The sequence below is a fragment of the Protopterus annectens genome, chromosome 9.part0 (genome assembly GCF_019279795.1).
Source record: "Protopterus annectens isolate FY-2018-M chromosome 9.part0, PAN1.0, whole genome shotgun sequence".
NCBI classification, from domain to species: domain Eukaryota; kingdom Metazoa; phylum Chordata; order Ceratodontiformes; family Protopteridae; genus Protopterus; species Protopterus annectens.
Window position 1 is genome coordinate 639,035,551 of NC_056743.1, and position 16,555 is coordinate 639,052,105.

Consider the following 16,555-nt stretch of genomic DNA (forward strand, 5'->3'; position numbering starts at 1 on the left):
CAAGTTATCAGAAATAAACAACCCAACAGATGCTTACCAAAAGTGGACAATTTCCAGTTAATACCTCACACACAGTGAAACTAGCTAGAAAAATACACAGTACACAAAGTGCTATAAATAACAAAGAAATAAAGAACAAAATAAACAAAAAACAGGATACTTAATGTTATATATTATAGCTCCGAGTTTGCTGAGTGTCCTTCCTTCGAATAGCTGAGTGTAAAATGGCAGAACACTCACAACTGAGTTTCTTGGGTAACAGAAAGTTGAAACTCGAGACAGCTTTTAAGAAAGAAATCTCAAAAGAACCAATGAGATGCTTAGTCTGAGCTGTAGTCCAGGTGACCTCAGTCAGCCAATGACCTCAAACAATTCTCAAGACGTAACTAAGAATATAATAACCAAATAAAAACACATGCAGAACATCTAAAAATCAGAAATCATAGCCATGTATTTCTTGAGATTCCAATGCTATTGCAATAAAGGCTGCATGTTTCTTTTCAATAATAATAATAATAAAAAATGTACTTAATTTTTTTATACCATAAAGTAATATTTTCCTCAAGCACAATAACTGTATATAACATAACAATTCTGGTTTAAGTTAGGGCAGGTCAATAAAGTACAGTTGTGTACACTTAACATAAATGTAGATGTTCAAGTGTATTCACTGTTGCAGTCATTACATTTGGGTTATCTGTTTGCAGTAGCCCTCAGTCGGCCTGATTAACAAAGTCTTGGGTCCTGCATTGGTTGCTGTCCCTTCTTCCATGATGTCAGGTCGTCAGGGGTATAAAACATGCAGCCGACGCCATTACATCAGGTTTTCTTGCCCATGTCAGGTACCCCCCCTAATGGGAAGCAATTAAATCTATAAATATCAGGATATACCTCTAACAAATAAGCAAATACAATAAAAAGCTTTTTTGAGCATAGTAAGTGAGAGTAGAGGTATAGCCAAAAGAAGAAAGGGGGCTGGAGGGAGGGTAACCAGGACTGCAACAGTGAATACACTCAAACATCTACATTTGTGGTAAGTGTACACAACTGTACTATGTTCTTCGTGTTTCACTGTTGCAGTCATTACATCTGGGTAGATTCCCAAAGCTAAGTTTGGGAGGAGGAATTTAAATAGAATTAGGAACAGCTATTAGGCCCTGCAAGACTGTAGTGGCAAAACCAGCTCTGGATTTAGAGAAAATTGGCAAATGATAACGCTTGGTGAAAGTATGTACAGAACTCCAGGTAGCAGCTTCTAGGATGTCCCTAGTAGGGACGTCCCTGAGAAAGGCTGTAGATATAGATGCAGCCCTGGTTGAATGGGGTCTGATGCCCTGTGGGATAGATTTTCCATGGTTATTATAACAGAAATTAATGCAGTGGCCTATCCATTTTGAAATGGTTTGCTTTGAAATAGCTTTCCCTTCTGTCCCTGCAGCAAATGCCACCAGCAGTTGTTCAGACTTCCTTTGCGGTTTAGTCCTGTCCAAGTAGAATCTAAGTTGTCTGTGCACATCTAAGGAGTGTAGTATCTTTTCCCCTTTGTTCTGTGGGTTAGAAAAGAAGGTTGGCAAATGAATGGACTGATTAAGAGCCACACTGGATACTACCTTGGGCATGAAAGAGGGATTGGTCCTGAGACACCCTGTCCGCATGAAAGATAATGAAAGGCTCCACTGCCATAAGGGCCTGTAATTCAGACACCCTTCTTACTGAAGTGATGGCTAAAAGGAAGGCTGTTTTCCAAGAAAGGAATTTCAACTCTGCACTTGCAGCTGGCTCAAAAGGAGATAGAGTGAGTATTTCCAATACAAAGTTAAGGTCCCAGGCAGGAGTTGGTGCTCTCCTGGGTCGTCTTAAGTTTTTGGCCCCTCTGAGGAACTGCTTGAGCAGCAGTGGATGAGAGAAGAGGGGTGGTTCTGTGTTGTAATGAGCTGAAATGGCTGAGGCGTGAATTTTGATGAAGGAAAAGGAAGTGTCCTTGTGAAGCATCTCAGTTAAGTATTGAAGAATCTGAGGAAAATCGGGCACTGCTGTGCCCATCCCCCCCCCCCCCCCCCCGAGTCAGGTTCCAGGAACAGAATCTTTTCCATTTTTCAGCATAAGATATTCTAGTACTAGGCCTCCTTGCCTCCAAAATGACATCCAGCACTTGTTTACTGAGGGATGGTAACGGAGACATCACGTAATTAGCCAGGCTGCCAGGTTCAGGGTTTGAAGCTGAGGGTGCAGAATCTGGCCCTCCTGCTGAGACAGCACGGTAGGGTTCTGAGGCAGGTGCCATGGTGACAGCAGTGACACACTGTGCAAGAAGGGGTACACCAGTGTTGGCATAGCCAGTCTGGTGCAATCAGTATCATCCTTGGTTTGTCCTGTTTGATCCTTAGTAGTACCTTGGAGAGGAGAGGCAGACGGGGAAAGGCATAAAGTGATAGTTTTTCCAGGTGAAGGATAGGGCATCCACCTTCCAAGCTTGTTTGTGGGGAGTCCTTGTGCAGAATTCGTCCAATTGGTAGTTCTGGGGGGAGGCAAACAGGTCTATATCTGGGATCCCCCATTGGTTTATCAACATGTTGAATGTCTTTGGTTCCAGTTTCCACTCGTGTGGGTCCATGAGATTTCTGCTTAGTTCGTCTGCCAGTGTATTTAGTTTTACTCACAGGAACTGAGCCTGTAGGTGCACTTGGTAGCTCAAGGCTGTGATCCACAGAGCCATGGCTAGTCTGCAGAGAGGGTATGAGTGAGTTCCCTCCTGCTTGTTTATGTACCACATAACAGTAGTGTTGTCTGTCTTTATCATTAATTGTCCTGGAAGAATGTGGTCCTTGAAGGCTGTCAGAGCATTCTGTACAGCTAACATTTCTTTTTGATTGATATGCTAGTGCATTTGACTTGGGTCCCATTTGCCCTGAATGCACTTCCCTGCCAAGTGAGCCCCCCATGCATAGTCTGATGCGTATGTTGTTAGGATTTGGGTGGCAGGGGGTAGAGTGAACACTAGTCCCTTGTTTTGGTGGCAGGTTCATAGGCTGGTACTAGGCTATCAGCCCTAGGGCCTATACAAGCCTAGCCATAACAATTCCCTGGCTATTTCTTCCCACACTATTTACTTCCCTGGACCCCTATCTAGGAGGGCGACTGACGTGATCCCTGGGGTGAATTTCCTTTTTCCCATCCGATCATCAAGGTTCCTTTTGAAGTGGACCAAAGAGGCACTCTGCTTGACATGTATGGGTAATCTATTCCAGAGTCTGGGGAGTCTCTGGGTCAGAAACCTATCCCTCCAGCATGTTTTGTTTATTGTGATGACAAAGTTTAGATCCCTGAAGCATGTGGCTCTGAGGGATTGGGATTTCTTTAAGTGTAGCATGTCCAACAGCTCTGGGTTTGACATGGCCTTGTATGTTAAGCAGAGATAGTCTCCGAGTAGACGATATGCGACAGAGTATAGCTGGAGTTTTTTAGGGCAGTCAGCGTAGGGCATCTGCTTTAGGCCTGTGATTCTTTTAGTGAGGTACTTTTGCGGCCTTTCCAGTTGTTGCAGATATCTTGAGAGTTGCGGGGCGTTGTATTCTATAATGGGTCTAATGAGGGATGGGTAAAGTGTGACGACCTCCTTTTTTCTGGATGAAAAGCCCTTAGTGATGATGTGTGCCACATAGAAGGATTTCCTGACTGTTGTGGCGATGTGGTTATCGAAGGTGAGACCACTGTCCACCTGTGTCCCTAAGTCTCTTATCACACTTTCAGTGTTTAGTGTACTGCCACCTATATGGTAATTCACGGGTACATGTTTTTTCCCCAAAGGGGATCTTGGCATTGAGCTGGAGCCCATGGCTCTGGCACCAAACATCTGTTTCTGTAAGGCCCTTTTGTAAAATATTCACATCATTTGGCGATTCAATAATGGCTCCCAGTTTGCAGTCACCTGCAAACTTTGTTAGCCAGAGTTCCTTAGTGTTGGCCTGTACTTCAGAGAAGTAAATGCCAAACAAGAGCGGTCCCAGGACTGAACCCGGAGGTACTCCACTTATCTGGAGCTGGATTTGGAGTAAGCTACTTTTACAGTGTGGGTTCTATCAGTAAGCCAGTTAGCAACCCATTGGGTGACGAAGGGATTAATGCCCAGCTTAGTAAGTTTATCAATGATTCCAGAGTGGTGGATGGTGTCAAAGGCCTTGGCAAGGTCTAGATAGGCTGTGTGAACCACCTTACCCTTGTCCATGGCGCTGGGTACTGATTTGAAGAAGTCAATCAGGTTCAGTAGACAAGATCGGCCCTTCACAAACCCAAACTGGGTGGGGTCCAGTGTTCGAAGGTTGCCACTGTCTTTGTTTATAAGTTCCATGTTAATACGCTCCATGGCCTTGCAGATAAGGCTCGTCAGACTGATGGGATGGTAGTCTCCGGGATCTAAGGTGGATCCCCCCTTGTGGAGTGGGATAACTGTAGCTCTGCACCACTCAGTGGGCACGAAACCTGAGGTGAGGCTATGATTAAACATGACACTTAGGTGTGGTGCCAGTTCATATTGTAGCTCATGTAGTACACGGCCCGGGATGTCATCTGGTCCCATGGATGCTGTATTCTTAGCTTTGGAGAGTGCGTTTTTTACCTGTGTGGCCATTACCGGAATTTGGCAATCTTCCGGTATTGAGATGGGCCACTTAGGGGGTGACAGGGGGTGAAGGTGGCACTGAATCGATCTGCCAGGATATTGGCAATATCCTTGGGATCAGTATATTTAATGCCATTCTGTTTTAGCTCAGAGCAGATCTGAGCATTGCCATTTAGATTCTTGACATAGTTATAGAATGCCTTGTGGTTGTCTTTGGAATCTTTGGCAATTTTATTTTCGTAACTAGCTTTGGAGGATTTTATGAGGGATCTCCGCTTCTTACTGAGGCTGGTAAGGGAGTTTTTTGCATCCTTGGATTTTCCTCTTTTCTGCAACAGTTTCTTCCTTTTGTTGTAAAGTTTGTTTATGGCAGGGGACCACCAGATTGGTTTACTTTTTTTGGATGAGAGCATCTTGGTTCTATTTGGGATGGCACGATTCATGCATGAGTGGATGTGCTTGTACAGTGCCTTAGTGTAGGATTCAGCAGTTGAACTTTCAGTTCCCGTCTGCATAGGTGTCATGAAGTTTGTCACTTCTGACTTGAGTAGCATGAAGTTGGCTTTGGAGAAGTTTTTATGGAGGTTTCCTTACTGGGGGTGGGATGTGGATGTTAAGGGTGATTAGCTTATGGTAAGACCTGCCTAACAAGGGGGTGACCATAAGTGTGGAGCATCGATTTCCCATGTTGGTAATGCCCAGGTCTAGGATATTGGAGCCCTTGGTGGGACTATGGATTAGTTGATCCAGGGCGTTGGAATTTATGAATTCCAAGAACCGTTGGGCAAAGGTGTTGGCACACGAGTAGCTTTCCCAATTAATGGCAGGGTAGTTAAAATCACCCAGTATTAGGGTGTATGGTTCTATCTTAATATTTTCCAGTATGTTTAGAAAGGTGTAGTGAGAATATTGAGGCATGGTGGGGATCTGTAGCAAGTTACAATTTGGATTGCAGTCTTACCTAGTGTTAGCTGTAGGCCTCTGCCCATCAAACGAACTCTAACTGTAGGCAAGGTATGATAGGAATCATTGCTTCTAGATCCTGAGAATGCTTGACACCATAGGCTTTTTAGATACCATTGTAGTTTCCTCATATGCAGTCTTGCTTATGGAATTAAAAGAATGCAGGAGGCCATGAACCCCAAGGCTTGCAGTATTTGTCTTGCAGACAGCATGGTCTTTGTGGGCATTAGTTTGAAGTAAGCTGTCAAATGAACTTGTTTCTCTAGCGTGAGGAAAGCCATGCTTTGTGGGGTTTTATACCCCTGATGACATGGAAGAAGGGACAGCAACCGATGCAGGACCCAAGACACTGTTAATCAGGCCGACTGAGGGCAACCTGCCAGCAGATTACCCAAATGTAATGACTGCAACAGTGAAACACGAAGAACATCTGGTGAAGAGTTAGCATCTCGAATTTTGGGATCACCAAAAAAGTGTTTAGGATAGAGAGATCCAGGATAGGACGAAGGAGTTGTCTTTTCTGGGCACCAGGAAAAATCTTGAGTAGAAACCTTGTCCCCTTTCCACTTCTGGGACAGTCTGAATAGCCCTTATACTTAACAGAGCAAGAACTTGCTTTTGAGCCTCTGCCCACTGATTTGGAGGTAGATCTGGCCAACCGTTTGGGGTTGTTAAAGTGTGGAAGTGGAATCTGTATCCTTGGGAAACTATATTTAAAACCTATTAGTCCAGGGTAATGAGTTCCCAGTTTTTTGCCTGCAGAGCAATCTTTCCCCCTAAAGAAGCAGTCAGTTGAGAAGGGCTTGGAAGTTTTAAAGTTAAGTCACTGAGACAGTTTACCATAGGGGGAGTCTTACTACTCCCTGCTTTGGAAGTGGGAGCCCCCCCACTGCTTAGTCCAGTGCGTACCTTGGGACTGAAGCCTGGGTGTTCTGCTGGTTCTGGGATTGGACTGAGAAGGCCTGGAAGAGGCAGGAAAGGACCAATTCTTAAAAGGTCAATGCCTACTAAATCTTGGAGGCTGTACTTGCAGGAAATCTTTAACAGTTTGCATAGATTTAGCTTTTTCCTCCATCTTTTTAAGTACTACTTCTGCTTTGTTGCCAAACAGGCGGTCCTGGTTTAAGGCAGCATCCAGCAATTTAGCTTTAACATGATCTGGCAAAGATTGCTCCTTAAGCCAAGTGTGCCTTCTAAGTACAGACCCAGTGACAGCAGCCCTGCAAGATGCCTCCAATGAATCAAAACCACATTGCAAAGAATGTTTTCCAACTTGTTCAGCAGAACTCAAACAAAAACATTGGTAACCTCCCAACTCTGGATCCCACACATTTCGGGTTTGTGAAAGGCAGATCATGCCTCCTGAACCTGATCGACTTCTTTGAGGCAGTCACCAAAGCCGTAGATGAGGGTAAAGTGGTTCACACAGCCTATCTTGACCTTGCCAAGGCTTTCAACACCATCCACCATTCTGGAATTATAGCTAAACTCACTAAACTAGGTATAAATCCCTACGTCACAAGATGGGTTGCCAACTGGCTCATTGACAGAACCAACACTGTAAAAGTTGCAGACTCCAAATCTGACCTCAAAGCAGTGACAAGTGGAGTACCACAGGGTTCCATCCTGGGACCTCTCCTGTTTGGTATCAAAGTCTCTGAAGTACAGGCTAACACAGAAGCCCTCTGGCTAACGAAGTTTGCAGATGACTGCAAACTATGAGCCATAGTCATGTCCCCAAATGATGTGGACATCCTACAGAAGGATGCCTGGTGTCAGAGCCATGGCCTCAAGCTCAATGCCAAAAAGTGCAGTGTCATCACCTTTGGTAAAAACTCTGTACCCATGAACTACCACATAGGCAGCAATCTACTTAACACCGAATGCGTGATAAGAGACCTTGGGACCCAGGTGGACAGTAGTCCCTCCTTTGATAGTTACATCCCCACAGTAGTCAGTAAGTCCTTCTACGTGGCACACCTCATCATAAAAGGGCTCTCATCCAGGAAAAAAAGAGGTCATTGTTCCCCTCTACTCGACACTCATTAGACCCATTATAGAGTACCCTTTTGGAATGTACCTCACAAGGCAGCAGCTGGAAAGGCCACAGAAGTGCCTCACAAAGAGGATTACTGGCCTCAAACAAATGCACTACACTGACCGCCTCAAAAAACTCCAGCTTTACTCCGTTGCATATCGCCTACTCAGAGGTGATCTCTGCCTAACATATAAAGCTATGTCAAATCCAGAGCTGCTGGACATGCTACACCTAAAGAAATCCGAATCCCTCCGAGCTATACGCTCTAGGGACCTAAACCTTGTCACCACAATAAACAGGACATGCCAGAGGGATAGATTCCTGTCCCAGAGACTTCCCATACTCTGGAACAGGCTACCCATCTATGTCAAGCAAAGTTCTTCATTAGCACTCTTCAAGTAAAATCTTGATGAGTGGATGGGAAATAGGAAATACACCCCGGGGATCACTTCTGCGTCTCTGCTCTACAGTGGCACAGGAAAATAACTTTCTTGGGTGGTGTAAGCCAGGGAACCTTGTTGGCTAGGCTTACATAGGCCCTTGTGCCAATAGCCTAGTACCTACCTATGAACCTATAAGAATGCATTAAATCCTGTAAATCCTTATTTTCAGCACAGTCAGGAATCATCATTTTCTGTTTAAGCAATCCATTAACATGCTGCTGCTACTTTAACAAATGAAACTGACAGTTTAAGGCCCTAATGAACAAAGTTGCAGAAGTGTATACCTTCTTACCCCATCTATCCAGCGCCCTGGAATCTCTATTAGAGGGGGTAGGATTTTTGGCAGTAGTAGCATTAATGCCCTTGGGTCCCTGTGAAATGGTCTCAGGATCCTCAGTAGGAGTTTTAAAAAGAAACTTGAGAGAGTCAGGAACCCTGTAATATCTATCTGGTCTTCTGGGAGCAGGAGGTAAGGAGTCAGAGGCTAAGCTAGATTCCGAAAAAGCATCATCAACAATGTCCATTACAGGGGGGATAGCTAAAGGCCTGTGTTGGGGCAGGAGTAAGAAATCCCTAAGCCTCTTTTTAGAATCAGAGTAATCCTGGCTTTCCCAGCAGAAATGCTACCTAAGAGTATGGAAGGTTTCACCAAAAGAGAAATCCTCTGGAGGGGAAGCAGAGGGAACAGAGTCCTCTGCATCAGAATCCTCATAGGTAGATGAGGGTAAATCCTGGTCATCAGAGGAAACAGAAATTTCAGAATCCTGATCAGAAGAATCATAAGCAAATTCAGTCCTAGGTCTCTTAAAGGGGGAAGGTTGGCTTCCCCTGATTTAAGTAATAAGGTCTTCAGCCATTCTTATCATTTCTTTTTAGGCATAGAGGCCTGACCATGCAATCTGGGTGCCGGTTTTCTAGGCATGGTTCGAGTTTTAGGCCTTGAAGAAGATGGCATCGGTTTAATATGCAAGTCAGTATGCCTGAATACACCCTCAGAAGCAGGTGCCTGCACAGCGGCTCCGGACCCATCCAAGGTAGACACATCTGCAGGTTCCACAGTTGAAGCATCTCGCGGCATACCAGACTCCGAATGGGTCTCAACAGAGGCCTGCGAATCTGAAGTAGCGGGTATCAGGGGCTGCGAAAGCGCCTCACTGAGTACCAGAAAACTGGCGACTAGCTTAGGAGAAGTGTCATTGGCAGCTTTGGACCTAGGAGGACTGTCTTCTGTCTTTATCTTTGCGTTTTTTCGGAATGTCAGTAGTCGGGTGGCTTACCGAAGCCATATCTGGGTAACTGAACAGAGTACCAAAAAATTTATAAGCGCAAATATACAGACAACGACTAGTTCGTTGTCTAAATAAGGCACAAAACCAACAGCGAGGTACGTCTTGGTCAGGGCCTGGGCAAGGAATACAGTACGAATGAAAATCTTTATGAGGTATTTGCTTTCCACAAGAAATAACAATTACTGCCTTTTACTGACATCAGTTTAAAGCAAGAAAAAGTTTCCCCAACAGGGTACTTAGCTTTAGTTGAAGACTTCAGTTCTGAAACTTGAAAACGAACATTTCAGGAGTCGGCCGACTAGCACTTGCAAACTGCTTCTGTTTCGCGTACCGCATGGCAAGAAAGACCGATCTAATGACGTCAGCTGCATGCTTTATACCCGACTACCTGATGTCATGGAAGAGGAGACAGCAACAGACGCAGGACCCAAGACTTTAGTAATCAGGCCGAGTGAGGGCTACTGCAAGCAGATAACCCAAATGTGATGACTGCAACAGTGAAACACGAAGAACATCTGCAAGTGCATAGATCCTGCCCTGAAACGTATATATTTCCTGCAAGAATCCCTGATTGGGATGTGTAGATAGGTCTCTAAGTCTAGGGTGGCAAACCAAGCATCTTTGGATAGCATAGGAAGAAGCTACTGGAGTGTAAGAGTTCTGAATTTTGGTATCAACAGGAAATTGTTTAGAATTGATAGATCGAGGATTGGGTGCCAGGTGCCCTCTTTTTTGGGTACCAGGAAGAGCCTGGAATAGAAACCTTGGCCTATCTGGTCTGCAGGAACAGGCTGTATTGCCCTCATGGAGAGCAGGGAATGGACTTGGTTTTGTGCTTCTGCCCACTGTTTTGGAGGAAGATCTGGGAACCCTTTTGGGGCTAGCAGTGTGTAGAAATAAAATTTGTATCCCTGGGCACTATGTTGAGGACCCATCAGTCGTCGGTGATGGAAGCCCTGTTTTTTGCATTAGAGGAGAGTTTTCCTCCTAGGGGCACACGCAGGTGGGCAGAGGTAAGGGGTGGAGTTGTAAAGTCATTGTGAGTTCTTTCCATAAGGGGGTGGCCCTGTTTTCTAAGTGGAGGAACTCCATTGCATAGATGTCTGCATTCCCTGGGACTGCTGTCTGGGGAGGGGGGGGTCTGTTTCCCCTAGGTCTTGTCTGAGCTGGCCTTGAGGGGGCTGGAAAGGACCAGTGCTTGGAGGGGCAATGCTTACTGAAACTCAAAGGCTGGATCTGCAAGAAGTCTTTAACTGCCTGCACAGATTTAGCTTTTTCTTCCATCTTTTTTGAGAACTCTTCTGCCTTGGTGACAACAAATTGTTTTGTGCAATGGTGCATCCAATAGTTTTGATTTGACATGGTCTGGGAAGGTTTGTTCCTTAAGCCAAGCATGCCTTCTAAGTACAGATCCTGTGACTGCTGCCCTGCAGGATGCTTTTAGGGTGTAAAAGCCACATTGCAAGGTGTGCTCAGTAACTTGGTTTGCAAAATGCATAAGCTCTTGTAATTCTTTATTTTCTGCACAAGCAGGAAAGGTAGATGATTTTTGTTTAAGGAGTTCCATTGTATGTTGCTGGTATTTCAACTTGTGGAACTGACTCTAATGGCAAGAGTTGCAGAGGTGTATAGTTTTTTACCCCATCTGTCTAAAGCTCGGGAATCCCTGTCCGAAGGGGTGGGATTATTGGCTGTAGTTGCTTTTTTTCCTTTAGGTCCCTGGGAGATAACCTCTAGGTCTGCAGTAGGATTTTTGGAAAGAAATTTGTGCGAGTCAGGGACTCTAATACCAGTCAGGTTTCCTGGGAGCAGGTGGTAGTGTGTCAGGAGTTGAACTAGATTCCACAAAAACATCATCCACAACATCCAGAACATGAGGGATAGCTAAGGGTCTGTGCTGTGGTAAATCTAAAAATTCCCAGAGTCTCTTTTTGGACTGAGGATAATCCTTACATTCCCAATGAAAATGTTCTCTTAAAGCATGTAGGGTTTCACCAAAAGAAAAATCTTCTGGAGGAGAGGCAGAGGGAATAGATTCCTCTGCATCTGAATCCTCATAAGCAGACAAGGGCATGTCTTCATATTCTGAAACCTCAGAGTCGAACTCCTGGTCAGATAAAGCTGCTGGGGACAAATCTCTTTCTTTTAGAAGGGGTAAGCTGGCTTCCCCTAATAAGCATGATAATGTCTTCCGCCATTTTAAGCATTTGAGATTGAGGCATGGAAGCAGATGCCTGAGTTTGGGTCGTCGTTTTTTTAGGCGTAGTTCATACCCTGGGCCTTAGAAACTCAGTAGCTTTAGAAAGAACTGAAAACGTGAAAGAAGTCGTCTGTTTGTGTCGAATATCGGTAGTGCGAAGAAGTTCTTCAGAAGCCAGTGCCTGCTCAGCGGCTCCGGACGCATCCAAGGTAAAGACATTCGCAGGATCCTTAGTCAACGAAGAGTCTCGCGGCATACCTGACTCTGAACGGGTCTCGGTAGCTGCCTGTGAATCCAGAGAAGCGGGCATCAGGGGCTGCAAAAGCATCTCACTGAATACTGACGAACTGGTGACTAGCTTAATGGAAGCGTTGTCTGCAGTTTTGGACCTGTACGGTATGTCTCTATCTTTATCCTTAAAATTTTTCAGAAAATTGGTAGTCGGATGGCTTACCGAAGTCATTTCGGAATATGGAGATCGAGCGCAAATGTATTTAGCTATGATATGGGCCCAACAACGTATAGTTCTGGCATTGAACAAAGCACAAAACCGACAACGAGGGACGTCGTGGTCTGGGCCTAAACAGATGACATAGTAAGAATGGAAATCACGGTGTGGTATTTGCTTTCCACAGGTGAGACAACTGTTTCTTAGCTTTAGAAGACTTCAACTTTGGAAATGAAAAACTCAGGTAGCAGCCGACCATCACTCGTGCGAACTGCTTTTGCTTCAGGCACCTCTGCAAGAAAGACTGATGTAATGGGGTCAGCTGCCTGAATTTATACCACTGATGGCCTGACGTTAGTCCTGGAGCGACAGCAACCGACGCAGAAATACTAAGCCTCTGGTATTCGGGCTGACTGAGGGCTACCCCTGGTAGGATAACCCAAGTGTGATGACTGCAGCAGTGAAACACGAAGAAAGTAGAGTTGTGTACACGTACCATAAATGTAGATGTTAGAGTGTATTCACTGTTGCAGTCATCACACTTGGGTTATCTGCCTGCAGGTAGACCTAAGTTGGCCAGAATACCAGAGTCTTGGGATTTCTGCGTCGGATGCTGTCACCTCTTCCATGACATTAGGTTGTCAGAGGTATAAAACATTCAGCTGATGTCATTACATCAGTTCTTCTTGCCCCAAATGTCAGGAGCCCCCCAAACAGGAAGCTATTATATGGTGTGGAACACCACCAGTAAAAAGTAAATACCACTGCCATTAAAAATGGCCATAAAGATGATAGGTAGAAAGACAGAGAAACAACAGGGGGCCGGAGGGAGGGAAACCAGGACTGCAACTGTGAATACACTTGAACATCTACATTTATGGTAAGTGTACACAACTGTACTATGTTGTACGTGTTTCACTGTTGCAGTCATCACACGGGTTGATTCCCAAAGCTGAGGAAGGGTGGAGGCAGTCAAGAAGTGTTAGGGCTGGCTAGCAGGCCTTGTAAGACTGCTGTAGCAAATCCAGCTCTGGATTTAGAAAAAATACTAAGTGGTAATGCTTGGTGAAGGTGTGTACAGAACTCCAGGTTGCAGCTTCCAGAATGTCCCTGGTATGGACTCCCCTGAGAAATGTTGTGGAGGTAGAAGCAGCCCTAGCGGAATGTGTTCTGATCCCCTGTGGGGTAGGTTTTCCATGGTGCTTGTAGCAGAAATGGATGCAGTGTGCTATCCATTTGGAAATGGTTTGCTTTGAAATGGCCTTACCCTCTTCCCCTGTAGCAAAACTGACTAGCAGCTGGTCAGATTTTCTGAAAGGTTTAGTCCTGTCAAGGTAGAACCTGAGCTGTCTGTGCACGTCCAAGGAGTGCAGGAACCTTTCCCCTTTATTCTGAGGATTAGGGAAGAAGGTTGGCAAATGGATGGATTGGTTTAGAGCCACACTGGACACCACCTTAGGCATAAAGTACAGGCTACTCCTGAGGGAATCCCTGTCAGCATGGAAAATAATGAAGGGTTCCACAGCCATTAGTGCCTGTAACGCAGACACTCTTCTTGCTAAAGTTATGGCTAGAAGCAAGGCTGTTTTCCAAGACAAGAATTTTAACTCTGCTGAAGCAGCAGGTTCAAAAGGGGGAAGAGTGAGCGTTTCCAAGCTTTTTAAGGTCCCAGGTAGGGGTGGGAGCTCTTCTAGGGGGCCTTAAGTTGTTAGCCCCTCTGAGGAACTGTTTGATGAGAGGGTGAGAAAATAGAGATGGCTCAGTATTACAGTGAGCTGAGATGGCAGAGGCATGAATCTTAATGGAGGAGAAGGATAGGCCTCTGTGGAGTAGCTCTGCTAGGTAATCAAGGATTTGAGGTAAGGAGGGCACTGCTGTCTCCTTTCCTTGAGACCGATTCCAAGAACAATATATTTTCCACTTTTCAGCACAGGATTTCCTAGTACTAGGCCTTCTGGCCTCAAGAATGACGTCCAGCACCTGTTTGCTGAGGGTTGCTGGTGGTGTATTCAGGGAATAAGCCAGGCTGCAAGGTTTAAGGTTTGCAACTGTGGCTGCAAATTCTGTCCCTCCTGTTGCAACAGCAGGGAAGGTGACTGATGGAGGTGCCAGGGTGGCACTGTTGTCAGACTGCATAGGTGTGGGTACCAGTGCTGGCATGGCCAGTCTGGAGCAATTAGAATTGCCCTTGGCCTATCCTGTTTGATCTTGGGTAGTACTTCTGAGAGGAGAAGCAGAGGGGGAAAAGGCATAAATTGAGAGGTTTTCCCATTTGAAGGATAGGGCATCCACCTTCCAGGCCCTGCTGAGGATTCCTGGTGCAGAATTTGTTCAACTGGTGGTTCTTGGGGGAGGCAAAGAGGTCCACCTCTGGTGTCCCCCACCTCTGGATTAGAAGGTTGAAGGTGTTGGGCTCCATTTTCCACTCGTGTGGGTCCAGGAGAATTCTGCTTAAGTCGATTGCCAGTGAATTTTGTTTGCCTGGCAGGAATTCAGCTTGTAGATGCACTTTGTTGCTCGAGGCTGTGCTCCACAGGGCCACGGCTAACTACATACCCTTCAGACAATGCATGCTAATACAAATCCTGCCATTTTAGCAACTGTCTATTTATAAGAGTAATATTGAAAATTTGCCCCTATTTTTGGGCTTTTGTCTTCCCCTTCCAATTATTTTAGACTTTGTCCAGATTTTCAATCCTAAGAAGTACAGGGACATGAATCTCCTTGGTCTTCTGGAAGATTTTTTAGGAGGAGGGGGTGCTCCAGTTGAAGTAGCAGCAGTAGTAGTAGTAGTAGTAGGAGCCACCCTTTCAAAAAAAGCTTGTTATAGCACACAACACACACCCAATGATTAAATCCCACAAAAATCTCACATTCAATATTAAGATGTCCTGATCCAAGGCAAAAGACACACTCCTGGTGTGCAATCGAATTGGGAATCATATGCCCACAAGAACATTATTTTATAAAACCAATAGGCTTGTTGGTTCATGATGTTTAATCACTCAAGAACAAAAAGGCAGCCAAAAGGAAAAATACAATACCAGCAATATTATTAAAAAAATAAAAAAGGAAGGGGAGTACCAACAATGGTACGACAGATGTACCCATGACGAATAGCAGTAGATGAATTGAGAAGAAGCACTTAGCAGGAATCAAGCAAGGCACAAGGACTGTAAAAAGATAAGCAATATAACTATAACCCTATATATCATATAGAGAAGAGAAAAACAGGGGAAGTTGGAAAATAGGAGAGCCTATGGGAGCTAGTCCAAACCAAAAAAAAAAAAAAACAGTTATTTGAAATATAACACCCGAGCTTATGGTAGACCACATTCTAATACTGAAGTGGCAAATGAGACCTGGGGCAATTCAAGCTAATAGGAGGATTATGAGTGAGGGGAGGAGCTTAAGCTACATAGTCAAACTCTATAGAAGTGGCCAAAGCCTGAGTGAGACCCATCAGTTGAGGAACAGACGAGAGAGACATCAGATCAAAACTCTTAATATCAATATAATAAAACGTGGAAGAAAAATGCAAATAATGAGAACAAAAAAGAACTAGAGACAAGGGCTGAAAAACAGTACAAATTTCAAACTAGTAAAAACAGGAGGGAAAAAAGAGAAGAGTTGAGGAACTGCATCTTTTATCATACATGACCTTATGGATCCCCTGAAGTTGTTGGGGTGTCCTACCACCAAGACAACTGGAACAAAAAGTCTAAACAGCAACAATCCTTTATGAGATAGACTGCTCTGGGAACTTGGTCAAGAAATAGCATAAGGAACCAAGTTATTCACTTGAGCTTTTAGAGTCAGTGCTGCATGTTCATTACAATTAAGCTCCCTCACAAGCTCTACCTTGTTTAAGCTCATTATAACCTGAATTTGTACCCAAAAGTACAACACTCACCTGCAAATGAGTGATATTCCTGTCAATACTCATGGCTGAGGTCTCACAATTCTCAGACACATACTTGTAGTCATATGGGCAAGGCTCTTCATCCACGCCATTCACACAGGGAATAGGCACATTCTCATAGCCATGTGCAATGTCCCTATAAAAATAGATAAAAAAAGTCAGAATTTTTTTTTAAAAATGATTTGTTAAATGTACTTAAAAAGAAGTTCAGTTTCAGCAGAAGCTCCGTTTTACATGAGTGACCTTGTAGCACTTCCACGTTAATCACCAAGCTAAGAGTCATACAGTGTACATTTTGAAGCAGATGAAATTAAACCCAAGAATGCAGGAGGAAATCTGTTAGAAATTCATAATCCTACTCTGTGCTATACTGCCATTTATAAAGAACTAAACAGCACTTCTCAAATTCACAGATTTTCAAGAAGGGCTACAAATGAAGGCCCACCTAACAGGCCAGATTTCAATAGCCAAAGTTTATATCTCCTTCACTCAAAACAAACAGCACGATGATCACCACAGGCCTAAGCTTTTAATCACCAAAGAAACCACACAATTCCTTGTAAACTAAATTAAAAGGTTACTATGTCAACAACCTAAGCTAAATTCCCAGATTTTCTTGCAAAATATATAGCCA

The 16,555-nt window shown here is 44.5% G+C and overlaps 1 protein-coding gene across 3 annotated transcripts in view; it reads right to left on the bottom strand.

The window, feature by feature from the left end:
* EHMT2 (euchromatic histone lysine methyltransferase 2) overlaps positions 1-16,555 on the bottom strand; it is a 1,701,692-nt gene that overhangs the window by 307,604 nt on the left and 1,377,533 nt on the right. For all 3 annotated transcript variants that reach the window (XM_044083219.1, XM_044083218.1, XM_044083217.1), the window contains one exon: positions 15,913-16,057. In XM_044083219.1, the coding sequence (XP_043939154.1) occupies positions 15,913-16,057 (145 nt within the window). The remainder of the gene's footprint in view (positions 1-15,912; positions 16,058-16,555) is intronic.